The sequence below is a fragment of the Saccopteryx bilineata genome, chromosome 4 (assembly GCF_036850765.1).
Source record: "Saccopteryx bilineata isolate mSacBil1 chromosome 4, mSacBil1_pri_phased_curated, whole genome shotgun sequence".
Taxonomy (NCBI): Eukaryota; Metazoa; Chordata; class Mammalia; order Chiroptera; family Emballonuridae; genus Saccopteryx; species Saccopteryx bilineata.
Genome location: NC_089493.1, coordinates 286,726,282 through 286,754,043, shown reverse-complemented (window position 1 = coordinate 286,754,043; position 27,762 = coordinate 286,726,282). Strand labels below are relative to the sequence as shown.

Sequence of the window (27,762 nt, the reverse complement as noted above, 5' to 3'; positions counted from 1 at the left end):
TGGTGAATCAGAGGATGGGCATGTGCAGGCTGTACTGGCAGAAAACAAGAGTGATGGGAGAGAGGACAAAGGATTATTTCAGCCATCCCAGGGCAAGGACAACGGAAAAGGGTAGAGACATTGGATGCAGAAGCATATGCAGTAGGGTTTGACAGATATATTTGAGGTAGAATGAATCCATGAGACTTCATTGATTAAACAAGGATTGAAGGTAGATGGTGTGTTGTAGCATGAGCAATTGTGTGGACGTAACACTACATTTGGAGGTAAACATATCAGGGATCAAAAGCATGAATTGATTTGGGGGCATGTTTTTACCCCTCAGAGACACCAGTGGGAAGAGCCCACATAGGCACTTGAACCCCAGGATCTAGAGTGCAGGGGAGAGGAGAAATATGGGCTACAGTGAGGTCTTTGCAATCACGGGAGTGGCTAAGCTCCCTTGGAGGCAGAGGTGACGAGTACTTAGGTGAACTGTGAATGCACTCTAAGCAAGCAGAAGCATGTTAGAATTCGGCTGTAGGGCGCAGAGAAAGCTGACGAGGAGACTGAAGAGACTGGCGCTGGTTCTAGAAGGATTCTCTGCCCTGGGCAAGTGAGAAGCACAAAGCAACTAGCCTTTTGACTCACCCGGGACACCCAGTCAGGGCTTCTCACTTCCAAAAATGCGGTAGGCCAGCGCGGTAGCTCAGTGCTCCTTCTCCTGTCACCAGCGGGGTCAGTGCTTAGAGTCCCGGGACAAATTCAGGCTGGCCCCAGACAGACTGGTGTTACCCTCCCGCTGGTGTGGGAGCAGAGGTCCGAGGAGCCTAGGCAATCACTCTCGCCCCAGTTCCCATGATTCTGCAGAGTCCGCCTTGGGCAGGTGCTGGAGGTGGGACCCCGTCTGAGCTCTCCCGCCGGGACCCCAACTTCCACTGAACCCCAGGTATTCCAGGAGTGTTCACCGCACCACCCAAAAAGGGCACCAGAATTTCGGTTCCCAGCCTTGCTGGCAACTCCAGCATGTCTGGGCTCATTGGCACTTCAGCCTGCTTCTGTGGCTGGTAGCTAAGAACAAGTCGCGGAGGTTCACCAGGGCCGCGCAAAGATTTCTGGGAGCCCCAGCCAGTGCACCCCCACCTCCCACTCCAGGGAGCGCCCAAGGGCAATCCTGCATGGCTGCAGCAGGTACCTGGTTCTGTAACACTGTGGTAGGGCAAAGAGAGGGGAACTGGAAGTCTAGTGCTGTCTCCCAGAGTAGCACTGGAACTTTCTTCTGCGTTCCCTGGAGCAAACGACTTTACCTCGATTATTATTATAATTTTATTAAGTGAGGAAGGAAGGTAGAGAGATAGACCCGGTATGCACCCCAACCAGATCCACTCTGCAAGCCCCCTACTGGGCGATCACAGGGATGGGAGTTTGAACTTAAAAGTCCTAGAGCAGGGGTCCCCAAACTTTTTACACAGGGGGCCAGTTCACTGTCCCGCAGATCGTTGGAGGGCCTGACTATAAAAAAAAACTATGAGGCCCTGGCCGGTTGCTCACTGGTAGAGCGTTGGCCTGGCATGCAGGAGTCCCAGGTTCGATTCCCGGCCAGGGCACACAGGAGAAGCACCCATCTGCTTCTCCACACCCCCCCTCCTTCCTCTCTGTCTCTCACTTTTCCTCCCGCAGCCAAGGCTCCATTGGAGCAAAGTTGGCCCGGGCGCTGAGGATGGCTCTGTGGCCTCTGCCTCAGGCGCTAGAATGGCTCTGGTTGCAACAGAGCGACGCCCCCGATGGGCAGAGCATTGCCCCCTGGTGGCCATGCTGGGTGGATCCCGGTCGGGCACATTCGGGAGTCTGTCTGACTGCCTCCCCTTTTCCAACTTCAGAAAAATACAAAAAAAAAAAAAAAAAGATTTTACAGAGAGGGGTTGAGGAGCAAAAAGTGTCAACTCACAGTTGTTTCACTATAGTTCATTCCCTGCTTGTTGTATGTGCCTTGACCGGGCAAGCCCAAGGTTTTTGTCTGTTTGTTGTTTTTTTATATTTTTCTGAAGTGAGAAGTGGGGAGGCAGACAGACAGACTCCCACATGAGCCCAGGATCCACCCAGCATGCCCAGTAGGGGGCGATCTCTGCACATCTGGGCCATTGCTCTGTTGTGACAGGAGCCATTCCAGCACCTGAGGCAGAGGCCATGGAGCCGTCCTCAGTGCCCGGGCTAACTTTGCATCAATAGAGCCTTGGCTGTGGGAGGGGAAGAGAAAGATAGAAAAAAGAGGGGGAAGGGTGGACAAGCAGATGGGCACTTGTCCTGTGTGCCCTGGCCAGGAATCGAACCTGGGACTTCCACCAGCCGGGCCTATGCTCTACTGCTGAGCCAACTGGCCAGGGCCAAGTCCAAGGTTTCGAACTGGCAAACTCAGCATTCCAGGTTGCTACTATGCCACTACAAGCCAGGCAAGAGATTAGATTTTAATTCATCAATATCTCTAATTTTCCTGACCTCCTTATTGAAGGATAGTTATCCTTTCCCTGACCTTGTTCTGGAGAACTGTTCCGAGTAGTTTACTACTTTAATTAGAGACCCTAAAGATTCACTGAATATACGAATGCCAATATTATTTCAGCAAGTATGAAATTCTTCCCATAGACTAAGGGCACAGGATCAACGGAAGCTAGTTGGTACTTTGGTGGTTGACAGAGGGCTAGTGTGCATTTCTCAACTAAGCACCTCTCCAGTAACTAGATTCCTGTGTTCCTTACCCCACTTCTTTTTTTTTTTTTAAGATTTTATTGATTTGAAAGAGAGAGAGAGAGACTGGGGGGGCCGAGTAGGAAACATCCATTTCTAGTAGCTGCTTCCTTTGTGTGTCTTGATGGGGAAAGCCTGGGGTTCCAAACTGGCAACTTTGGCATTACCAGGTTGACATTGTATTCACTGTGCCACCACAGATCACGTACTCGCCCCAACTTCTTATAATCAAAACCACAAGATTCTGACTTCCTTTTCTCACCTGTTGCCCAGGTGATCTCTGTACATCCTCAACCAGAGCCACAGCTTCCTCCCCATTTTCTGGACACCACTTCTTCACCCAGGCCTGGATCTCCTCGGGCAACATGGTGAGGAACTGTTCCAAAACCAGCAGCTCCAGGGTTTGCTCTTTTGAGTGTGTCTTAGGCCTCAGACACTGACAACAGAGTTCTCAGAGTGTGCTGAAAGCTACAGGGGGGCCAGCTGCCTCCTGACGGCAGAACTGTCTGAAGCGCTGGCGGAACGCTTCGCAGTCAAGGTTGTTGCTCTGAAGGGCTGATTTCCGTCCCTGTGTGGAGTCCTTGCTTGGGGATGATGTGCCTGGGGATGCCTTGTGGCAGCCATCATTCACTTCACACACTGGCTCACTGGTTGCCACTTCCGCGCTGGGGATCAGACTCCATCTCTTTTTTTTTTCCCCCCCGAAGCTAGAAACGGGGAGAGACAGTCAGACAGACTCCTGCATGCACCCGACCGGGATCCACCAGGCACGCCCACCAGTGGCGATGCTCTGCCCACCAGGGGGCGATGCTCTACCCCTCCGGGGCATCGCTCTGTTACGACCAGAGCCATTCTAGCGCCTGGGGCAGAGGCCAAGGAGCCATCCCCAGGGCCCAGGCCATCTTTGCTCCAATGGAGCCTCGGCTGCGGGAGGGGAAGAGAGAGACAGAGAGGAAGGAGAGGGGGAGGGGTGGAGAAGCAGATGGGCGCTTCTCCTGTGTGCCCTGGCCGGGAATCGAACTAGGGACCTCTGCACGCCAGGCTGACGCTCTACCACGGAGCCAACTGGCCAGGGCCCAGACTCCATCTCTTTTCATATCACTGGGAGCGGTTCTCCTGGATGCCAATGAAAGGAGTCAGAGACATGAGAGGGACATAGATGTGAAGAATCACAGTTGAAAAGGGCTCAACTTTGAAGGGTGAGTAGAAAAATACAGCATAAGACTCTCCTATATTTCTTCTTTCGGCTTCTTGTGATTTTATCCTTTTCTTTTACTCCCTCCACAATCCAAACCACGACCCAAAGCACTAGTAATATAAAAAAGTTTTCACCTGACTGGTGGTGGCACAATGGATCAAGTCTCAACCCGGAATGCGGAAGTCACCACTTTGAAACCCCAAGGTTGAGGTCACTGACTCTGAGCACAAGCTCATCAGCATGAGGTGGTTGGCATGAAAAGCCCAAGGTAGCTGGCTTGAGCACCAGGCTACTGACACGCCCAGGTCAAGATATGTATAAGAAGCTCAATGTAGCCTGACCAGCTGATGGCGTAGTGGATGGAGCGTCGGACTGGGATGCAGAGGACCCAGATTCGACACCCCGAGGTCGCCAGCTTGAGCAAGGGCTCATCTGGCTTGAACAAAAAGCTCAACAGCTTGGACCCAAGGTCGCTGACTCGAGCAAGTGTTTACTCAGTCTGCTGAAGGCCCGCAGTCAAGGCACATATGAGAAAGCAATCAATGAATAACTAAGGTGTCAGAACAAAAAACTGATGATTGATGCTTCTCATCTTTCTCTGTTCCTGTCTGTTTGTCCCTGTCTATCCCTCTCTCTGACTCTCTCTCTGCTCTGTAAAAAAAAAAAAAAAAAAAAAGCTCAATGTACAACTAAAGTAAAAGCAACTACGAATTGATGCTTCTCACTCTCTTCTCCTTCTCTTAGAAGTAATCAGAGCACAACTAAAGTGAAAGGAACTATGAGTTGGTGCTTCTCACACTCGCTCCCTTCCTCAAAAAAACAATAACAACAACAAAAAAACACCCAAAAAACAACCTGACCAGGTGGTGGCGCAGTGGATAGAGCGTTGGGCTGGGATGCAGAGGACCCAGGTTTGAGACCCCGAAGTCGCCAGATTGAGCACGGGCTCATCTGGTTTGAGCAAAAAAAGCCCACCAGCTTGAACCCAAGGTTGCTGGCTCCAGCAAGGGGTTCCTCGGTCTACTGAAGGCCCACGGTCAAGGCACATATGAGAAAGCAATCAATGAACAACTAAGGTGTTGCAACGTGCAATGAAAAACTAATGATTGATGCTTCTCATCTCTCTCCATTCCTGTCTGTCCCTGTCTATCCCTCTCTCTTTCTGAAAAAAAAAAAAAAACACCACCCCCCCCAAAAAAAAACACAAAAAAACCCCAATAACATAGTTTTCTACCAGAGATTTCTCTCTGCTAACGAATTCCTCAAACTACTCATAGTGTAGTCCAGCTGTTCCTTCTGGGTCTTGTCCCTGCCCTTCCTCACCCTTAAGAAACCTGCACCCATCTTCCCAATTGTCAGCTTCTCTTAAGGAGAAAATAGTATGTGAGTGCCTCTCAATTAACTGTTGACATCATCCTCCCCACCACCACCACACAATGTGGATGATAAATGAATCTTCGAGTTTGCTGTATGTTGCCACCCCCCCCCCCAGCCCCAGCAATCCTTCCACACTTCTAATAGCAGCAGCATCTCCCTTTTTGAAAGAACCCCTCTCTATCCCATTGTCTCTGGTAGGGCTGTTCATCATTACAGTACCCTTCTCCCTACCCCAGGAGTGGGCATCTGAAAAAGGCTGGACCTATCAAAATTCTTCTCTTGAGGTTTTACATACATGTCGGGTGGGAAAGTTCTGAATTTCCTGGGAATTGCTAAATTGGAAGGATGTAAAATGGGAGCTGTCTGCAATTATGTCCCACTCAACATTCCACATCTCCTCCACCAAAGGGGTGAGCCTGTATATAGGAGTAAAAAAAAATTACTTTAAAAAAATGGATTTAGGCCCTGGCTGGTTGGCTCAGTGGTAGAGCATTGGCCTCACGTACAGGAGTCCCGGGTTCGATTCCCGGCCAGGGCACACAGGAGAAGCACCCATCTGCTTCTCCACCCCTCCCCCTCTCCTTCCTCTCTCTCTCTTCCCCTCCCGCAGCCAAAGCTCCATTGGAGCTAGGTTGGCCTGGGCGCTGAGGATGGCTCCATGGCCTCTGCCTCAGGCGCTAGAATGGCTCTGGTTCAATGGAGCAACGCCCCAGATGGGCAGAGCATCGCCGCCTGGTGGGCATGCCGGGTGGATCCCGGTCAGGCGCATGCAGGAGTATGTCTGACTGCCTCCCCGTTTCCAACTTCAGAAAAATAACCCCCCAAAATGGATTTAGGTTGCTTTTCTTCCAAAGAATTTGAACTGCCTTCATTTATGTTCTCTTTACATTTCAGTGTGACAGGCAGTAAAGATAGAGGAATCAAAGGAATTGTTGTTGAAGTCCTTTTTAACAAAAAAAGAACCGTCACATAGCATAGCTTCTCAGCAGCAAGGCCAGGCCTAGAACCTGTACTCCTCCTTGACTTACACGTTTCCGTACATCCCACACTTTATCTGGAATAATAAATGCTATCCAGGTTTCATGGAGAAGGGGGGGGCAGGCACTCCTCTTGACCCCCGGACATCCCATTCATACCTAATTTTAAAATTCTAGTTAGTCAAAAACGTGTTTCCCTCTGACAACGGTCTACTCAGCGGAAAGCAGGATGAGAATTCGTGCCGGACTGATTCACTTTACTTGGCAAGGATGCACTGAGTACTGGCAGTGCACTCGGTACTAGGGTTCGGTACTGTGGCTGGTGTGGCGTAGGAAAACATCCGCAGGCTTCGTTGCACCCTGACGGGCATTAGCCGTTCAGGGTCACTGGCCAGAGAGAGTCCGGGCTCAACCTCAGAGATCGAAGATCGGAACCCGGCCTGGTCAGCTGGGGTGGACGAGGGCACCAGGACGCAGGAAGGTGACCGCGGAGCATCCGAGAGGCGCCCGGGCCTGGCCCGACTGCTCTGAAAAAACGCCGGTGACAAGGGCATCAGGCTGGCTTGGAGCCCAGCTGCGAGCCCACCGCCTGGAGCAAGCAGAGCACTCACCAGATGCACGCACTAGCGGCTTTACAAACTCGTTCAGCCTCCGGGCGGGAAGTCAGCGCACGAACCCCTGCACTGGTCAGCACTTCGCAAATGCTCGCAGGTGGTGCCGCCGCACTACAACTCCCGCGGTGCACTGTGACGGCTGGGCGCCGTTCTTCTGCTGCATCGACAGCTACAGCAGCCAATAGACAGAAGAAACTGCTCTCGAAGAGCCAATCGTCCTGGAGAGAAGGCGGGTTCGGACGTGGTGTAGTTCCTCCGCAGCCAGTGGGAGGGTTTGCGACAAGAGGCTTCTGCCCCGCCCCCAACTCTGGCTCCTAGGTTCTGGTTTCCCAGTCCCCAGAGAGGTGAGTCCACTGCCGGTGGGCGCGGGGTGCGGTGCTGTCGGCGACGGTGCCTTCCCGGGGGCTCTCCGGGCTTGCACCCGGCCACAAAAGAGAGCCAAGCGCCGGAGTGCGGAAGCTTCGCCAAGCTCGGGGTCAGCTGTGGCGCGGGGCCCGAGCCGGGAGTTCTTGGTGGCTGGAACGGCTGGGCCTTCCTTGCCTCTGGAACGAGCCGCTACCGTGTCTCCGACTGCCCTGCGAACGAGCAGGGGGCTTTCGCTAACTCCCAGCCCCCGGCGTGCGCCGCGGCCTGCCTGGGATCACCCTGTGGCACCCGGCGAGATGGCGGAGGTCTACCTAACCAGAACGAGGGACAGTTGGTGCAGGCCACCTTTCTGACAACTTGAACTTTCCTTAGGGATTCCTGTTAGCCCCTTAAGTCTTATTGCGCATTTCTTCTGAGACTTCGTGCACTTATGGCTGAAATAAACAAATCATTGTCTCCAGTTTCCTTTTAGGACGTTATGACTTTTCTCCTTCACAAGACAGTTCTGAAAACTAGCGGAAAGACAGACTCTTATTCACTCATGGGGACTATGTCGTCTTCCTGAATGTGGGGTCAAGGCCAGCGAATGAGAAGGTCCTGTCTGCATCCTGTCCTCAACATCCTCAGAGGAGCTGCGTTTCTAGTATTCGGAAAGACTTCTCCGGGCCATGGTTCCTCAGGCTTGAGCTGTTGACAAGGAGAAGCTGTCTCCGGAGCCCCAAAATGGCGACTAAGGTGGAGATAACTTTGAGCTCTCAGTCCTACATTCAGGCTTCCTCCAAGCAAGAGAGACACATCATAACAAAGCTAGAAGAGAAGCAGGGGCCGGCTCTGCAAAAAGACTGTCCCGATCCTGAGGTCTCCCGCCAGAGCTTTAGACGGTTCTGTTATCAAGAGGTATCTGGACCCCAAGAGGCACTCCTACGGCTCCGACAGCTCTGCTGGCAGTGGCTGCAGCCCGAGGTACACACCAAGGAACAGATTTTGGAGCTGCTGGTGCTGGAGCAATTTCTGAACAGCCTGCCCCCAGATATCCAGGCACGGGTCAGGCATCGATGTCCAATGAGCAGCAAGGAGATGGTGACTCTGATAGAAGACTTTCAGAGAGCAGCCAAGAGGCCAAAGCAGTGGGTAAGGAGGGTCTTCTCTAATGGTCCCCAGGATTTCTTTTTTAATCTGGATAGTGTTTGTTCTCTGGATCTTTCCCTAATTAGAGCCCAGAAATGGACCCGTGGCTTCAAACATGTCTTCTGGCCTCTATTTTGGGGAATATTGCCCCTACCCTCAGCTGTACCAGGTTTTCAGAAAACCCAGCCACTGACACTCCAATGAGGAAGCAGAAGATTAAGAGAGGTTATTGAGTATTTACTGACATCTCCCCCATCCATTTCTCTTAAAGTTTTCCTTCAATCCGATTCTTAGCAGACAACGTCATACTGTTGGATAGCAATTTGATTTGGTGGGAACTTCACTGGACTTTGTTCCAGTGAAGTGTCTTGCATATTGCGTTTGGATCAGGAAGTCACAGCTCAGTTGACTAGTATTCCTTCCAACCCTGACCTCCCAAGTCAGACCAAAGTCAGTCGTAAGCAGGAAGCAGCCAACCGTGTGCTTCCTGGAAGCAGTTAGTTGGGCAGTCCTCTTAGAGCCTTGCTACTACTGGGATCTCCTTACCTGGAAAGCCTGGTCAGAACAATTTTATTTTTATTTTTATTTTTATTTTTTTTTAATTTTTATTCATTTAGAGGAGAGAGAGAGAGACAGAGAGGAGAGAAAGACAGGGGGAGGAGCTGGAAGCACCAACTCCCATATGTGCCTTGACCAGGCAAGCCCAGGGTTTCGAACCGGCGACCTCAGCATTTCCAGGTCGACGGTTTATGGTCAGAACAATTTTAGATAAAGATGGTTTTATATGATTTCCACTATACTGCTTCCCAGTCCTACAGAGCCTGTTTTTACAAGTAGGGAAACAGGTGGGCATAAAGTGGGAATCTGCTGAGCCAGTTTCAAGACTGATCGTGACTATTTATATCTTCTCTCTGATGACTGATTCCAGACCTTGAGCAAAATCCAGGCTTTACGAGTATCCACTCAGGAAGTAATGGCTGGGCCTGAGTAAGGTAGGTAGCTCAGTTGGTTAGTGTGTCGTCCTGATAGGCCAGGGTTGCAGATTTGGTTCACAATCAGGGCACATACAAGAATCAGCCAATGAATGTACAACTAAGTGGAGCAATAAATCGATGTCTCTCTCTCTTATCTCTCTCTCCCTCTCTCTCCCTTTCACTCCCTCTCCCTTTCTCTCTCTAAAGTCAATAAATAAATTTAGAAAAAGAGGTATTGGCTGATTTGAAGCAGCCTCATTCTGGTCATTCCCCTGTCCTTTCCGTGCTTCCTTTGCTTCTCCTGTGCATGAATTTTAGTATAATTACAGTGGTTTTTAGTATATATAATTACACAGTTGTACAACCATCATGACTAATTTCTGAATATTTTCATGACCTCTGAAAGCAACCGATACCTGTTAGCAGTCACTCTCCCTCCCTCTCTAGCCCCTGGCAACCACCATCTACTTTCTCTCTCTGGATTTGACTATTCTGAACATTTCACTGTCCAGAATCATACAATATGTGCTCTTTTGTGACTGGCTTCCCTCACTTAACATAATGTTTTCAGCAGTCTCTGTCCAAGGTGACCTCCAGGCCATTACCTGGAATTGCCAGGGGAAAGGGTCATTACGGAGCAATGAAAGGTCAAGCTGCCTTCAGTCAGTCTTCTGGCTATGCTCTAATGCATAGGCCTTGTTCCTAGGTGGCCGTTTGTACGCAGGGGCAGAAGGTGCTTTTGGAGAAAACTGGATCTCAGCTTGGAGAACAGGAACTGCCAGACTTTCAGCTGCAAACTCCTAGGAGATATCCTAGGGAGAGCTGTCCGGAGGAGCCTTCCCAGACAGGACCTCAGGACCAGTTTAGCCCTCATCTTTGGGAGAAATTCCCACTCCTTATGGAACCAGCTACCAAATGGGCTTGGACAGGTAACTACTCTGTGCTTCCTCTCTCCCTCTCAACAGTCCTTTATCTCATCAAAGCATTCATCGTTCTGAAAACGCATAGACGAGGTTTTGGTTTTTTAAAAAATGTTGTATGTAATAGTAGATCTTTATTCCCAAATTTTACTGATTAGAATGGTAGTGATACTATACTTAAGATAATGTTTTAATTTCCTTTAAACATTATCTTAAATGACTATTTGACAATGCAGTACACAACAGAACTATTCTAGTTCCAATTTTTTTTATCCCTTTCAAAGCTTCCTATATTGAAGACAGATCCAAATATGACTGCTGATGAACTTCCATGCAAGCTGTAGCTGAGTTTCATCACTTAAAATGGTCTCATATTTAGAAAGGGCCTAAAGAATGTTCTTTTCATTAGAAAAAAAGCCCAGTCCGTATTAGTTTCTGCCTCTTTCTCCTCCTGTGACATTTCCTGTGCTTAAAACTTTTGTGTCCACTTTCCTACTTTTCTCATGTACAATACCATATAACTGTCAGCCCAGCTCCCTGTGATTGCCAAAACTGAGAGACAGTGACCCTTTGGCCAGTTTTGGTGATGTGAATATAGGATACAGTCAGTAGGTTAGAGAAGAGAGTTGGGGATAAGACTGGAGCCTTGATCCGTTCAGATTTGTTACATTCAGTGAAACACTTTAGTTTGACTAGCCTCAGAACTTAAGGTTGGAGAACTGGGTCATCCAGTAGAAAAGCATTGTGATCCTGGCTGCAGTCCTGCCCCCTTATCTATGGCCTTCTGGTCCTGAGTAAAGTGGAACACACACAGTAGAGGCAACCAGGTGTGTGTGCAGTCTCTATCTCCTTTCTTTTTTGTATTTTTCCGAACTGAGAAGCAGGGGGAGGCAGACAGACTCCCACATGCACCTGACCAGGATCCACCTGGCATGCTCATCAGGGGGTGATACTCGGCCCATCTGGGCCTTTGCTCCATTGCAACCAGAGCCATTCTAGCTCCTGAGGTGGGCCACGAAGCCATCCTCAGTGCCCGGGCCAACTTTGCTCTAGTGTAGCCTTCACTGCCAGAGGGGAAGAGAGAGACAGAGAGGAAAGAGAGGGGGAAGGGTGGAGAAGCCAATGAATGCTTCTCCTGTGTGCCCTGGCTGGGAATCGAACCCAGGACTTCTGCATAGGCCGATGCTCTACCACTGAGCCAACCGGCCAGGGCCAGTCTCTATCTCCTTTCATTTGATTCGCAAGAGAGTAGATTTTCATCCTTTTCATCCATAATATCCAACAGTGCATTCCTTCAGAGCTTCACTGTCCAATACAATTGCAGCTAGTCACATGCAACTATTTAAATTTTGTTTATTGAGATGGAATTCAAATACTACAAAATCCACCCATTTAAAGCATGAATTTTAGTATAATTACAGTGGTTTTTAGTATATATAATTACACAGTTGTACAACCATCATGACTAATTTCTGAATATTTTCATGACCTCTGAAAGCAACCGATACCTGTTAGCAGTCACTCTCCCTCCCTCTCTAGCCCCTGGCAACCACCATCTACTTTCGCTCTCTGGATTTGACTATTCGGAACATTTCACTGTCCAGAATCATACAATATGTGCTCTTTTGTGACTGGCTTCCCTCACTTAACATAATGTTTTCAAGGTTCATCCATGTTGTAGCATGTGTCAATACTTCGTTCATTTTTCTGGCTAAACAATATTATATATATTAATGAACATTTTCTTTATTAGTTGATGGACATTTGAGTTGTTTCCACTTCGGGGCTATTATAAATAATACTGCTGTGAATATTTGTTTATAGGTATTTCTGTAAACATGTTTCCATTTCTTTTGGGTATGGAGTAGAATAGCAGAGTGAAACGGTAACTACGTTTAACCTTTTGAGGAAAGGCCAGGCGGGTTTCCAAAGCAGCAGTGCAATTTTACATTCTTACCACCCGTCTGTGGGTATTCCACTCTCTTTACATCCTTGCTAACACTGGTTATTGCTGGTGTTTTTTATTACAGCCATCCTGTTAGGTATGAAGTGGTATCTCATGGAGGTTTTGAGTTGTTTTCCTTATATCTTTGAGCATCTTTTCATGTATATTTATAATCAGTTATATTTATTATTTGGAGAAATGTCTGTTCAAATATTTTGCTCATTTTAAAAGTGGGTCAATCCTTTTATTGATATTATTGAAAGAGTTCTTTACATATTCTGAATACTAGACCCTTACACAGTTTGCAAGTATTTTCTCCTATTCTATGGGTTGCCTTTTTATTTTCTTGATAGTATTCTTTGATGCACAAGTGTTTTTAATTTTAATGAAGTCCAGTTTATTTTTTCCTTGTTTGCTTTTGTTTTTGATTACATATCAGAATTACCATTGCCTAACTTAAAGTCAGTAAGGTTTACACTTATGTTTTGTTTAAAGACACATTAGGTTAATTCTTACACTTAAGTCTTTGATCCATTTTGAGTTAATTTTTGTATATGTTGTGATGTAAGAGTCCAGTCCAAGTTCATTTTACAACTGGAAATCTAGTTATCCCAGTATCGTTTATTGAAAAAGCTATTCTTTCCGTATTGAATTGTCTTGACAACTTTGTTGAAAAGCAGCTGACCTTAATTGTATGGGGTGCTTATTTAAATTAATTAAAAGTTTAAAACCCAGTTTCTTGGTCACACTAGTCACATTTCAAGTACTCAATATCTGCATGTGGCTGATATGCATGGCCAGCATATTGCATAGTGATGAGCTAGTATGCGCGCGCGCGCGCGCACACACACACACACACACACACATTGTTTACATGTAAGGAATTCTTTGGGGTAGCACAGCTCTAGATCCTCCAACTTGCCCACAGGCCATTCCAACATATATCCATCTTAATTCTCAATCCTGTGGTAAATACGATGCATATCTAACCCATATTCCAGTTTCCAAACACAAATTATCTCAATTTTATAAGGAAAGAAAATTACACATTTACTGGATTTACCATTATTTGAAGAGACAGTGGTAGCCATTCAGTGTCCATGAAAAGAGTATATTTGCAGTGTTGAAATTCCAACTCTCTTTCATCTTTTCATTCCTTAGTTGATTCTTAGGCCTTATGGGTTTGCTTTTCCCTATTTCTCCTTTCATAAAACTTTCGTAAAGTTAGGAGGAAGGAGAGGGTTGGAGAACTTGGTTCCTAACTTTAATATAAATCAGAATGATATCAGGAGCTTGTTAACTGTGCCAATTTCCAGGTCCTCCACCCCCAGATTCTGACTTGACAGCTGTGGGGATGCAGGGGCAGCCTGCTTGCGGGCAAGTGCCGCAGAGGAGTCTAATGTACGTTGCTAGTGGAGGACCACACTTTGAGAAACCTTACAACATATTTCATAACTCCTTTGCTGAGTTTTCTTTGAAGCCTAGAAAATGAAACATTCTTTCTAATTATAGAGGCCCCCAGAATGAAAAGTGAAAACAAGGAGAATCCGCAACAGGAGGGGTCTAAAGGAGCAAAGCCACATGCCATGTCACCTGGCAGATCCAAAGGGAATGGTCTGCAGAGTCCTGAACCGAGAGGGATGACTATGAGTGAATCCCGATTGTCACGGAGGCAGGTCAGCCCCCCAGTTGCTCAAAAGCCATTCACTCACTTCCAGAGACATCAGATGAATATTCTCAGCAGGGAACTGGAATACATCAGCAGCCCCCTAAAAAGCCATCCACTGAGAGAGCTGAAGAAAAGCAAAGGAAGTAGAAGAAGCCTGAGCAATCGTTTGCAGCGTCTTAGTCACCAGCCCACCCACTCAGTGAAGAAACCTTACAAATGCGATGACTGTGGGAAAAGCTTCACATGGAATTCAGAGCTGAAAAGACACAAACGCGTCCACACAGGGGAGAGACCCTACACGTGTGGAGAATGTGGAAACTGCTTTGGGCGACAGTCAACTCTGAAACTGCACCAGCGGATCCACACTGGGGAGAAGCCGTACCAGTGCAGCCAGTGTGGGAAAAGCTTTCGCCAGAGCTCACACCTTCACCAGCATCACAGACTACACCATGGGGAGTGAAAGCAGACCTTTGGGCCTTCTGTTCAGAAGGAAGGTATTGGTGTTCCTTCTTCCTCTTGCATATAAATCACAAAGAGTCTGAGTGACTTACAAGGAAAGCAGGAGGACCCTAAGGAATGATGGTGCCCATTTCGTTGGTGAGAGATCCCAGAAGAAGCTGCTGGGGACATGACCATGCATGGTGACAGGGTGAGGAAATGGCAGCTCTGAGCATTAGTTGAAAGGAAACTGGGGTCTGTTCTGGAGAGCAGGGTGTAACCGAGGGAAAGTCAAGATGATCATACAAGTGTCCTTGCCCCATGTTAAATCTTTCCTGCACGGCTTTATTTATCCTCAAGGGTATATTCTATATATAGTTATACATTTACTGGTATACCAGATAATCTTGATCATGCACACACTTCTTTAACAAAGATGGGTGGCCTGGCCTTTGGTGGCGCAGTGGATAAAGCGTCGACCTGGAAATGCTGAGGTCGCCGATTCGAAACCCTGGGTTTGCCTGGTCAGGGCACATATGGGAGTTGATGCTTCCAGCTCCTCCCCCCTGTCTCTCTCATTCTCTCTGTCTCTCTGTTTCCTCTCTAAAATGAATAAATAAAAAATAAAAAATTTAAATTAAAAAAAAAAAAAAACAAAAAACAAAAAACAAAGATGGGTGATCCATGACCCTGGCCAGATGGCTCAGTGGGGAAAGCATTTGTCCTGTCGTACTGAGATCACGGGTTTGATCCCCAGTCAAGGCATGTAGGAGAAAATCTATGAGTATACAGCTAAATGAAAAAAAGATGGGTGATCCACAAGAATTTCAAGGCAAAAGTTCATTGGCATATAAATCCCCTCATATTCTTTGTAATTCCTGGCTTTTCATAACAAAGGGTCATGAAGGGAGAATATGAATGTGTTTGTGTGAGTAGAGGATTTCCAGGTAGTTACAGTACTTTTACCAAAATAAATATATATATATATATTTTTTGCATTTAAAGTATAATCACCTTTATTGACAAATTTTAGGGTAAAACGGACTTCGCAGAACAGAAAAACAATTCCAAGAGAACACAGTGTACATTACAGCAGACAGGTTAGTACTCTTCACCCTCATCATCTCCCTCAGCACCATCTGCTCCAACCGCCTCATAATCCTTTTCAAGGGCAGCCATGTCCTCGTGTGCCTCAAAGAACTCTCCTTCCTCCATGCCCTCACCCACATTCCAGTGCACAAAGGTATGCTTGGCACACATCAGGTCACACTTGTCCAGGTGAGCCTGTCCTCAGCAATGGCTGTGGTGTTGTTCAGCATGCACACAGCTCGCTGCACTTTGGCTAGGTCTCCACCAGGTACCACAGTGGGAGGCTGGTAACTAATGCCAACTTTGAAGCCAGTGGGACACCAGTCCACAAACTGGATGGTACACTTGGTCTTGATGGTGGCAATGGCTGCACTGACATCTTTGGAACCCACATCACCACAGTATAACAGGCAGCAAGCTATGTATCTACCATAGCGAGGGTCATATTTCACCATCTGGTTGGCTGGCTCAAAGCACACATTGGTGATGTCTGCTACAGTAAGCTGTTCGTGGTAGGCTTTCTCAGCAGAGAGGACAGGCATATGTGGCCAGAGGGAAGTGGATGTGGGAATAGGGCACCAGGTAACACTCACATATTGGGGAATCTTTTTATATCAAAGCACCCTTGATTTAGGAAAAGAAAATCTACACAGCTGCTGCAACCCTGCCCAAGTGATAGGGAAAAGCTACAACCAAAAGCAAGTAATGGATGTAGACTGCTACGGAGGCGTCAAAGGGGATCTTTACTACTCTCTCACTTAGGCCAGTAGTTTTTGTTATTATTGATTTTAGAAAGAGAGGAGGGAGAGAGAAACATCAGTTTGTTGTTCCACTTATTTAAGGTGCACCTCGGTTGGTTCTTGTATGTGCCCTAACCAGGGATCAAACCCGTACCCTTGGTGCATCAGGATGATGCTCCAACCAACTGAGCTATCCAGCCAGGGCTCATGTTGTTATTAAAGCTATTGGTCCTGGCCGGGTAGCTCAGTTGGTTAGAGTGTTGTCTTAATATGCGAATGTTGCCGTATGATCCCTGGTCAGGACACATACAAGAATCAACCAGTGAATGCATAATAAGTAGAACAACAAATCAATGTTTTTCTCTTTAAAAATAAATACATTTTTAAAAATAATTAAAGAATAACAAAATGATTAGGGTACTGAAAATGTTCTAAAACATTTCAGTACATTTACTAACAAATTATTGAAATGGATTAATATGTATTTTAAACCAAAATGACATTTCTAAAATGACAAAGTATACTTATATAAAATGTTAAAATCCTGGAACTAGGCCTGAGTGATCATCCATCTATCTAATCCCATCCCGTTATTCTCTCAAAGTGGAAATGAAAACCCAGTCAGTAATTTTTAGTCACTTTGGGCAATAGCCTAAAGTCACTACCAGTAACCTCAGGGCTGTAGCCTGTGCTGTTGTTGCCCCCCCACCCCCCAGAATATCATGTTTCTTAAGTAGAGGATCAAGTGCACACACGTCTGTCCCTGCCTTCCAGATCTTTGCACACATTGTTTCCTTTGCCCTTAGGACCCGCCCCCCCATTCCCTCTCATCCCTGAAGTGTTGCCTGCTCTGCAGAGCCTTCTCTGACAAGTTCTAGGCATACTAGACTTAAAGGCCTGTCACACCCTGCTATTCTCTACACCAGTGATGCTCAAACTGGGAGCACATTTTGCCCCCCAGAGGACATTTGGCAATGTCTGTAAACGTTGGTTATGACTTGGAATGAAGGATATAGCTCCTGGCCTTTAGTGGGTAGACCAGGAGTACAGCTGAACATCCAACAGTACACAGGAAGGCCACCACTAGAATGACCTGATCCAAAGTGTCAATAGTGCTAAGGTTGGGAAACCATACCATATACAATTAAAGGTCTTTAAGAACAACAACCTTGTTTTTATCACCATTTTAGCTGTTGGACTTAGCCCATATGCAGCCAAGAGAGATGGAGGAATAGGTGTCAACAATTGGAAGAGCTGAGGGCCCATTTCTGCTTGAATCAAAGATCGTGGTGATAACCTACTGAATGCAGTGGATGAAGCCTCTTGTTTTGGGGGTGGAGATGGACTTAATGGTAGACCAGTGGCCTCCCTCATAATTTTTGGTGGCCCTTTAGACTCGAATCCATTGTCCTCTTCCCAGTTATTATGTTTGATATTAGAAGAGTTTATCTTCATTATTAGGCCTGAACCTCACCTCATTCCTATCTGCTGTCTCTCACTGGTCAGGGCCTTGATTCCTCATTTTGTTCCTACCTTGCCCCACCTCCTTTGTCCATGCCAGTTTCACTGTTGTTTCTTAATAACTTGACTAATCCTATTTACCTCTATTAGTTTCCTTGTTGGTGCTGTAAGAGATGACCACAAACTTAGTGGCTTCAAAACAACACAAACATCTCATATAATTCTAGAGGTCAGAAATTCAAAATCAGATTTGTTGAGCTGAAATCAAGGTGCAAGCAGGCCTGGTTCCTTCCAGAGGCTCTCGGGTGAATCTGTTCCCTTGCATTTTCCAGCTTCTGGTGGCTGCTTGTATTCCCTGGCCTGTGGCCCCTTCTCCATCTTCAAAGTGCAACCCTCCAGTCTCTGAACACATCACCTTCTCTGACTCTGACCCTCTGGGCTCCCTTTTGCAAGGAACATTATGGTTATTGGGCTCACTTAGATAAACCAAGATAATCTCCCCATCTTAAGATCATTAATCACATCTGCAAAATCTCTTTTGCATATAAAATAGCATTCATGGGTTCCAGGGATTAGAATGTGGTCACCTTTGGGGGGCCATGATTCATTTGACCACACCCATCCATTGAGTCAACTTGATTACTCAAAAATCTCTTCTAAATGTGAAGGAACATAGATTTCCACTTTTTTTTTGTTTTGTTTTGTTTTTCTTTTTCTGAAGCTGGAAACGGGGAGAGACAGTCAGACAGACTCCCACATTGCCCGAACGGGATCCACCCGGCACGCCCACCAGGGGGCGACGCTCTGCCCTTCCGGGGTGTCACTCTGTTGCGACCAGAGCCACTCTAGCGCCTGGGGCAGAGGCCAAGGAGACATCCCCAGCGCCCGGGCCATCTTTGCTCCAATGGAGCCTCGCTGCGGGAGGGGAAGAGAGAGACAGAGAGGAAGGAGAGAGGGAGGGGTGGAAAAGCAAATGGGCACTTCTCCTGTGTGCCCTGGCCGGGAATCGAACCTGGGACTTCTGCATGCCAGGCCGACGCTCTACCACTGAGCCTACCGGCCAGGGCCTCCACTTTTCTTATTTAAGAGTTGGGACAGGAACTCTAACTTAAATAAGAGCTTTGTTTCTGCCCTAGCCAGGTAGCTCAGTTAGAGCATCATCCCAATACACCAAGGTTGCAAGTTCGATTCCTGGTCAAAGCACATACAAGAAGCAACCAATCAATGTACAACTAAGTGGAACAAATTTAATTGATGTTTCTCTCCCTCTCTCTTCCCCCTCTCTAAAATCAATAAAAAAAAATTTTAAAGCTTTGTTTCTTTGGTATATTTTGAAGAACCTGTACATGTGTTTTGTTTTCTCATTACAAAATCAATAATTGTTGAATCTTAATGTCTGGGTACCTGTTCGTATGTGAACCTTGAATAAAGGTGACAAAATGACCACTCTATCACTCATTCCCAAGAGGGGATGCTGCCTCACCTCCTCCAGCCTAGTTTGCCTTTAGCAGACAAGGTGGTGAGTGCCCGTGAGGGTCTGAAGGTTTGGAAGAAGCTCCTGGGCGTCCAGCCACATTTGCAGGCTTGTATGCTGTTCGTCAGATGTAGGTGCTCCCTGTGCCCTCCCCCACATGTGGTTCCACTAGAGGGTCTTAACACAAAGCACTGACTTGCTGGCTTGCAATCAGCTACCCCATGTAAGAAAATGTTCTTTCCCCTCTCATGTGCAGCCCTCTCCCATGGGGCAGCCTGTAAGATTCACCATCTTTCCTGGGTTTGCCCTGGACTTACCCATGTCAGAGTGGGATGATTTCTACTCAGGTAATTTGGTCCTCTGGTTACCCTCAGGGGACATGGAGAGGGGGAGCATCTGTGCACAGCTAGGGGCTGGACCTCACAGATTTCTCCGTAAAGCGTGTTTCCATCTATAGCAGATAAGGATTTGTAAAACCTGCCCCATGATACCATTATCACTCCCAACAAAATTAACACTAACTCACTAATTCTATCCAATAGACAGTTTGGGGTGGAGGCCGACTTAATGGAAGTGTTGAAATTTTCCCCAGATATTTCTAAAACAAAAATTCTGTTTCTTAAAGCTTTATTGAGATGTATTTTACATAACATAAAATTCAATACAGTTTAATAATTATTGACAGAGTTCTGCATTTATTACCACCATCTAATTTTAGAACATTTTCAGTAGCCTAAAATGAAACCCAATCATCATTAGCAGTCACTTCTCGACCCTGTGCCCCGTGAGCCCTCACCCCTTTTACTTAGCACAGTATTTGAGGTCCATCATGTTGTAGAGATTATCAGTACTAGAGGCTTTTTATGCCTAATGTCTTGTGGATAGATCATGTTTGTTTATCCATTCATCAGTTGATGTACATTTGGGTTTCCACTTTTTTGTCATTATGAGTAATGCTGCTACGAACATTTGTGTGCAGGTTTCTGTGTGAACATGTTTCCATTTTATTGGATATACATATTTAGGAAGGTCATATGGTAACTCAGTGTTTAACCATTTGAAGAACTGACAGACTGTTTTCCACAGGGTCTGCTCTGTTTTACATCCCCTCTAGCAGAGTGTGAGGATTCTCATTTCTCCATATTCCTGTCAACATTTATTATCTGTCTTTTTTATTATAGCCAGGCTAGTGGATAAGAAGTGGTATCTCATTGTGGTTTTGAATTACATTTCCCTAATGGCTGATGATTTGGGGTATCTTTTCATGTGCTTACTGGCCATTTGTGTATCATCTCTGGAGAAATGGATATAAAATATTTATACCCTTTTATTGTCTTTTTGTTGAATTGTAAGAGTCCTTTATACGTTCTAGAATAAAGTCCTTATCAGATATATGACTTGCTAATATTTTCTCGCATTCTGCTATAATATACTTTCTTGTACAATGGCAATACATCTCTCTCTCTCTCTCTCACTTTTTTTTTTTTTTGAAGTGAGAGGAGGAGAGATAGACTCCCACACATTCTGTCTGTAGGATGTGGTTGGACACCTGAGTTCTCCATTTTCTGGCTGTTTTTCCCTAAAAACAGAGATAGTACAGATTGAACAGGAAGAGCTTACTATACATTAGCTGAGACTCTTTTTTTAAAAATTTTCTTAAAAATTTATTTAGACAATTAAATTTAACAGGGTGACATTGGTCAACCAGAGTACATAGATTTAGAGAAAACATCTCCACATCATTGGTCCAATTGATTATGCTGCATACCCATCACCCAAAGTCAAATCATCTTCTGTCACCCTATATTTTGTTTAAGTCTCTCTTCTTCCCCCCACCCCCTTACAAGTTCTCCATTAGAAAGATCAGGCCACTTCCCTGTGCCCTTTCCAGAAGTTTCCAATCAATAAACTCCAAGTCATCGTGTAGTTCCCAGTTCTCCTAAAAAGAAAATGCGTTCTCTGACATTCCTGACCAAGTGAAATTTCCTCTCAGAACAATGTGCCTCTTCTCTATAACACAACCACAGCTGCAGTGTCACACTGACTTGTGATTAAAGCATCTCCCTAGAAAGTTTAGAAAAACTGGAAACTCATGAGGAGGCAAGAGATCTTCTTCCCACAAAGCTACCAACCATTGTCACCCAAACCAGAAACTTCCAAGTCATAGCTGACTCTGCTTTCCACTCCACCAAATCATTACTTTTGCTTCTTAAATCCATTCTCTAAGTCAACCCTTTTCCCTCATTCCCAGGACCCTGCTATAGACTCTCCTCTCTCCCTTGCTCTATTACAGCGGTCTCCTGAGTGTCTGTTGTCTCCGGGCTGACCCCAATCTACAGCATTTGGCTGCAGTTATCCCCACAATGCATGCCACGTCAAAAACCCTGTCCCTGCCTTCCTGTCCTTGTCCCACCGCAGCGTGTGTTCTTCACCCGGGGGTGGTGTGTGGGCAGCTGGCCGCCAAACTGGCCATAGGGAGCCAAGCACACTGTCGACTCCCTTGGGACTTGATTGGCAGATGGGGCATAGGCACTGGTGCCTATACACTGTGTTCCCTCTGATTGGGCTGTCTGGCACTCAACCTGAGGAAGATGTGTGTGTGTGTGTGTGTGTGTGTGTGTGTGTGTGTGTGTGAGAGAGAGAGAGAGAGAGAGAGAGAGAGAGAGAAAGAGAGACACACACACACACAGAGACAGAGACAGAGAGGGACAGATAGGGACAGATAGACAGGAAAGGAGAAAGATGAGAAGCATCAATTCTTTGCAGCACCTTCATTGTTCATTGCTTTCTCATATATGTCTTGACCAGGGGCTACAGCAGAGCAAGTGACCCCTTGCTCAAGCCAGCGACCTTGGGCTTCAAGCCAGCGACCTTTGGGCTCAAGCCAACAACCATGGGGTCACATCTATGATCCCATGCTTAAGCAGGATGAGCCAGTGCTCAAGCTGGTGACCTCAGGGTTTTGAACCTGGGTCCTCTGCGTCCCCATCCGATACTCTATCCACTGTGCCACTGCCTGGTCAGGTTCTTTTCTTTTCCTTTCTTTTTAACTTTTATTAAGTGAGAGGCAGGGAGGCAGAGAGACAGACTCCCGCATGCGCCCCAACCCCAATACACCCAGCAGACCCACTAGGGGGCGATACTCTGCCCATCTGGGGCTGCTGCTCCATTGTTCCCAGCAGAACAGAGACATTTCAGCACTTGAGCCAGGCCATGGAGCTGTCCTCAGTGCCCAGGGTCAATTGCTCGAATCATTTCAGCCATGGCTGTGGGAGAGGAAGAGAGAGTGAGAGAGAGAAGGGGAAGGGGTGGAGAAGCAGATGGTCATTTTTCCTGTGTGCTCTGACCCAGAATCGTACCTGGGACTTCCACACACCGGCTGATGCTCTGCTCAGCCAACCAGCCAGGACTCATGGGTGATTCTTGTTGACAGGGATTGAACTGGCAACCTTGCCATATGAGGACGATGGTCTTACCAACTGATTTATCCAGCTAGGGCAGAAGCCCTGTTTCTTATTGCTTTACATAGTTAGGGTGAAGGGGACCAGGCTATTGTAGAGCCCTCTAAGAAATGTAGTTCTAGCCAGATCTGCATCCAGCTTGAGTAAGGAGGCATTGCACAGGTGCTTGTTTGGAACAGTTAGCCTGAAGCTAAAATGTTGTCCTGGAATTTCATTCATCAAACTCGTTCACCCTTGTGACAAATAGTTATTGAATGCCTACTTCTACGTCAGGCACCTTTAGGTGCTGGAGAATGCTATGGTGAATCAGAGGATGGGCATGTGCAGGCTGTACTGGCAGAAAACAAGAGTGATGGGAGAGAGGACAAAGGACTATTTCAGCCATCCCAGGGCAAGTACAACGGAAAAGGGTAGAGACATTGGATGCAGAGGCATACGCAGTCAGGTTTGACAGATATAGTATATTTGCGGTAGAATGAATCCATGAGACTTCATTAAATAAATGAGGATTGGAGGTAGATGGTGTGTTGTAGCATGAGCAATTGTGTGGACGTAGCACTACATTGGAGGTAAACAGATCAAGGATCAAAAGCATGAATTCATTTTGGGGCATGTTTTTACCCCTCAGAGACACCAGTGGGAACAGCCCTCATAGGCACCTGAACCCCAGGATCTAGAGTGCAGGGGAAAGGAGAAATACGGGCTATAGTGAGGTCTTTGCAATCACGAGAGTGGCTAAGCTCGCTTGGAGGCAGAGGTGATGAGTACTTAGGTGAACCGAGAATACATTCTAAGCAAGTAGAAGCATGTTAGAATTCGGCTGTAGGGTGCAGAGAAAGCTGTCGAGGAGACTGAAGAGACTGGCCCTGGTTCTAGAAGGATTCTCTGCCCTGGGCAAGTGAGAAGCACAAAGCAACTAGCCTTTTGACTCACCCGGGACACCCAGTCAGGGCTTCTCACTTCCAAAAATGCGGTAGGGCCAGCGCGGTAGCTCAGTGCTCCTTCTCCTGTCACCAGCGGGGTCAGTGCTTAGAGTCCCGGGACAAATTCAGGCTGGCCCCAGACAGACTGGTGTTACCCTCCCGCTGGTGTGGGAGCAGAGGTCCGAGGAGCCTAGGCAATCACTCTCGCCCCAGTTCCCATGATTCTGCAGAGTCCGCCTTGGGCGGGTGCTGGAGGTGGGACCCCGTCTGAGCTCTCCCACCGGGACCCCAACTTCCACTGAACCCCAGGTGTTCCAGGAGTGTTCAGCCGCACCACCCAAAAAGGGCACCAGAATTTCGGTTCCCAGCCTTGCTGGCAACTCCAGCATGTCTGGGCTCATTAGCATTTCCGCCAGCCTCCGTGGATGGTAGCTGAGAACAAGTCGTAGGGATTCACCAAGGCCGCACAAAGATTTCTGGGAGCCCCAGCCAGTGCAGCCCCACCTCCCACTCCAGGGAGCGCCCAAGGGCAATCCTGCATGGCTGCAGCAGGTACCTGGTTCTGTAACACTGCGGTAGGGCAAGAGAGGGGAACTGGAAGTCTAGTGCTGTCTCCCAGAGCATCACTGGAAGTTTCTTCTGCGTTCCCTGGAGCAAACGACTTTACCTCAATTATTATTATAATTTTATTAAGTGAGAGGAAGGAAAGCAGAGAGATAGACTCCGGTAGGCACCCCAACGGATCCACTCTGCAAGCCCCCTACTGGGCGATCACAGGGATGGGAGTTTGAACTTAAAGCCCTAGAGCAGGGGTCCCCAAACTTTTTACACAGGGGGCCAGTTCACTGTCCCTCAGACTGTTGGAGGGCCGGACTATAAAAAAAAACTATGAACAAATCCCTATGCACACTGCACGTATCTTATTTTAAAGTAAAAAAAAAAAAATACGGGAACAAATACAATATTTAAAATAAAGAACAAGTAAATTTAAATTAAAAAACTGACCAGTATTTCAATGGGAGCTATGGGCCTGCTTTTGGCTAATGAGATGGTCAATGTCTGGTTCCATATTTGTCACTACTAGCCGTAACAAGTGATATGACGCGCTTCCGGAGCCCTGACGCATGCACGTCCTGTGTCACAGGAAGTAGTACAGTACATGGGCAACGCCATGCTTTGCATCTGCATCCTGTGCTCTTTTCACTGACCACCAATGAAAGAGGTGCCCCTTCCGGAAGTGCAGCGGGGGCCGCATGTGGCCCATGGGCCATAGTTTGGGGGCCCCTGTTCTTGAGTCTTCCTGTTGCTTTATAACCATACATGTAAATCAGGTATGGGATAAAGCACTAAAGGAGAGTGAAGGGACTCCAGGATAGGCATGTACAGCATAGCCTCCATGGATACCATCCTTACCCATCTGTCTAACCTCCCCAGAGGCTTGAGGTGCTAACAACATGTGATACAAATGCCAATACATAGTGCTGTGTTGCAGAATGCACAGCCTTTGGTGGCAGGGACTCAAGGCTAAATGCATTTCAGCAAATTGCTATTTTTGTGCTTTGGGCAAGGTACTGACTTTCCCCTTTATTTAGAAATAGGGCTTCAGCTTCCTATTTATGAAATGAGGATAGTCCTTTATTTATCATAGATTTATTCTGAAGATGGAATTACGTAACACACATAAAGTATCTAGCACGCTCATCAAGAAGTAGTTACTATTTTTCAAAGCAAGACTGGTAACAATGTGCTTCCTAGAGACTGGAGGTAACTCATATTAAAGAGAAGCAATTATCTTTCCCTTGATCAAGTCCAGGTACCAGAAAGGGCTATTTTCAGATGTCCAAAATTCCTTGTAAACACTTGAATCACAAAGGCCAATAGCATCAGATCTGAGAATGGGAACTCCAAAGATATTAATAGTCATCATGACACTAACTAGTCCCCACCCACTTGGAAACTTTTCACACAGGGGGGAAAAAACCTTCTAAAACTTTCCAGAAATTCATGTATAAAACAATAATAATCTCATGTAAATAGTACATTCAGATAATTATAGCAAAAAAAAGTATAACACAGATATAAAAGTATTTGCTTTGTTAGATGCTATATCTGCAGAACTAGCAAAAAATAAATCTTCCTCCTTCTAAAACTTCCTTAGAAACCATATAAACAAAATTAAAAGAACCCTAGCAATAACCTTCATTTTAATGAAAACTGAATTAAAAAGTCTGTTGTTCTCCAGCTCATACAAATGGAATTTAAACAATAATTGAGATATTGAGTTAGAATCCTGACTTCATTCACTAACTGTGACATTGTTTATGCTTCCTTTATTATAAAAATCATAGTGCCTCAGTCAAGGTTGTAGTGAAAATTAAATGACATTGCATGGGAATGTGTATAAAGTGCTTAGCCACAATGTCTGGCACATAAAGGGTAATTGTTCCCCAAGTTTTAGTATAGATACTGAAAAGCACAAGCATTAATGAAAATTTGCTATATTTAACATGACATTTTTCTTATGGGTTTGATGATGCATAACAAGATGCATATTCAACCTGAAAGTTTCCCCACATGTGGTACATTTAAAACATTCCTTTCCTATGTGGCTCCTCTAGTGATATGCAAGCTCTGAGTCCAAAATAAAATGTTTTGCACATGTTTGGCATTTATGGGACTTTTCTTTTTTATACATGCTCTGAAGAGAAATAAGCTCCAAGATATGAAGAAAGCTCATTGCACATCAGAACATTTTAAGAGTTTGAATTGTAAGAACAAAAGCAAAATTTCCCCACAATTTCTGCAGTGTTCACAGTCGTCCTCCTGGTTCTTCTTGGGGAGGACAAGATGTGAGGGCTGGTCGTGGCTGGTTGGCTCAGTGGTAGAGCGTCGGCCCAGTGTTTGGAAGTCCCGGGTTCGATTCCCAGCCAGGCACACAGGAGAAGCGCCTATCTGCTTCTCCACCCTTCTCCCTCTCCTTCTTCTCTGTCTCTCTCTTCCCCTCCCACAGCCAAAGCTCCATTGGAGCAAAGTTGGCCCCGGCGTTGAGGATGGCTCCATGACCTCTGCCTCAGGTGCTAATTAGAGCTCAGTTGCTGACCAATGAACTATTTCCCCAGATGTGCTGAGCATCGCCCCCTAGTGGGCTTATGGTCCGGTCAGGGCACATGCGGGGGAGGAGGTTGTCTCTGCCTCCTCTCCTCTCACTGAATTAAAATAAAAAACAAACCAGAATTTGGTAAGCCATTTCTTCTATGTGCCTGGACTAGGAGGGAATACAACTTGGTTAAAGGGCTATTTGGATGCCTCCTTGCCTCCTCGTATCACTTAATAAAAAATAAAAAGGCCCTGGCCAGTTGGCTCAGTGGTAGAGTATCGGCCTGGCGTGCAGGAGTCTGGGTTCGATTCCCGGCCAGGGCACACAGGAGAAGCGCCCATCTGCTTCTCCACCCCTCCCCCTCTCCTTCCTCTCTGTCTCTCTCTTCCCCTCCCGCAGCCAAGGCTCCATTGGAGCAAAGTTGGCCCGGGCACTAAGGATGGCTCTGTGGCCTCTGCCTCAGGCGCTAGAATGGCTCTGGATGCAACAGAGCGATGCCCCAGAGAGGCAGAGCATCGCCCCCTGGTGGGCATGCCGGTGGATCCCGGTCGGGCACATGCGGGAGTCTGTCTGACTGCCTCCCCGTTTCCAGCTTCGGAAAAATGCAAAAAATAAAATAAAATAAAATAAATAAAAAGGGGGCTATTTTGAGATCAGGGGCCATCCCATTATGTAGTGCCTACCTTCTTCTAAAAGAGGGCAGGCAGAGCACAGAAAGCAGCTACTGGAACTTGGATCAGGAGAAGGGACCTGGTCTCACCTGGGCCGCAGTTGTCGAGAGCGTGGACGCCAACTCGCGTGCGGGACTGCCTTCTTGAAGACACGACAGGAAATATGGATCAGAACTCGGAAAATGATAATAGTCCTTAAAGGTCCATTCCGCTGCAAAGCTCCGCATGCTCCCCCAGTCTCCCACATTTCCCTTTAAGACCTGAGCCCAAGGCCAGCCTCGGAAGGACTTAACCCCGGGCCGGCCGTGTCCTACTTACCACTCCAGAACTGACGATTTTCGAAAACCTCCCGCAACCCAAGCAGAAGCGGCAGACAGCGACCTCCAATCAAAACCTAACAGCACAAGTCCCACGCCCCCATTCTCCCCAACAGAGGAGCTGCAGGAAAAGCCATGAAAGTGTCAACCCCCGTGTATTTACTCAACTCTGCCCTGTGATTGGCCAGCGGAATCGTGA

General features: G+C 46.8%; 1 protein-coding gene, 1 long non-coding RNA gene, 1 other non-coding gene and 1 pseudogene across 5 annotated transcripts; 2 read left to right on the top strand and 2 right to left on the bottom strand.

Moving 5' to 3' along the window:
* The first annotated feature begins 5,761 nt into the window (after positions 1-5,761).
* Positions 5,762-5,837, top strand: TRNAV-CAC (transfer RNA valine (anticodon CAC)). The gene has a single exon. It is a non-coding gene; the product is annotated as a tRNA-Val (tRNA).
* A 1,273-nt stretch (positions 5,838-7,110) lies between these two features.
* LOC136334635 (zinc finger protein 174-like) lies at positions 7,111-20,564 on the top strand. Of its 2 annotated transcripts, XR_010731198.1 has the most exons (5): positions 7,111-7,234; positions 7,718-8,387; positions 10,065-10,287; positions 13,736-15,430; positions 18,342-20,564. XR_010731198.1 is itself a non-coding variant. In XM_066275116.1 (4 exons), exons 1-3 carry the CDS (start codon positions 7,980-7,982, stop codon positions 14,350-14,352), a joined length of 1,248 nt encoding a protein of 415 aa, XP_066131213.1. In that variant the 5' UTR covers positions 7,241-7,979; the 3' UTR covers positions 14,353-14,386; positions 15,364-15,447. The 2 variants fall into 2 exon arrangements, 1 of the variants encoding a protein (XP_066131213.1); XM_066275116.1 differs by lacking the exons at positions 7,111-7,234; positions 18,342-20,564 and having other exon boundaries at positions 7,241-8,387; positions 13,736-14,386; positions 15,364-15,447.
* LOC136334643 (tubulin alpha-1C chain-like) lies at positions 15,432-18,348 on the bottom strand (annotated as a pseudogene).
* A 40-nt stretch (positions 20,565-20,604) lies between the features above and the next one.
* On the bottom strand, positions 20,605-27,735 carry LOC136336539 (uncharacterized). 2 transcript variants are annotated; one of them, XR_010731473.1, is made up of 3 exons: positions 27,565-27,735; positions 27,259-27,388; positions 20,605-22,360 (listed from the first exon to the last, which is right to left on the bottom strand). It is a non-coding gene; the product is annotated as an uncharacterized lncRNA (long non-coding RNA). The 2 variants fall into 2 exon arrangements; XR_010731472.1 differs by having other exon boundaries at positions 27,336-27,388; positions 27,565-27,734.
* Positions 27,736-27,762: the final 27 nt, after the last annotated feature.

Bases quoted from the DNA above. Each gene is read 5' to 3' on its own strand.
- LOC136334635 (XM_066275116.1), top strand. From the start codon at position 7,980: ATGGCGACTAAGGTGGAGATAACTTTGAGCTCTCAGTCCTACATTCAG. The intron at 8,388-10,064 runs GTAAGGAGGGTC...CCTTGTTCCTAG, and splicing joins CCAAGAGGCCAAAGCAGTGG to GTGGCCGTTTGTACGCAGGG. The intron at 10,288-13,735 runs GTAACTACTCTG...TTCTAATTATAG, and splicing joins TACCAAATGGGCTTGGACAG to AGGCCCCCAGAATGAAAAGT.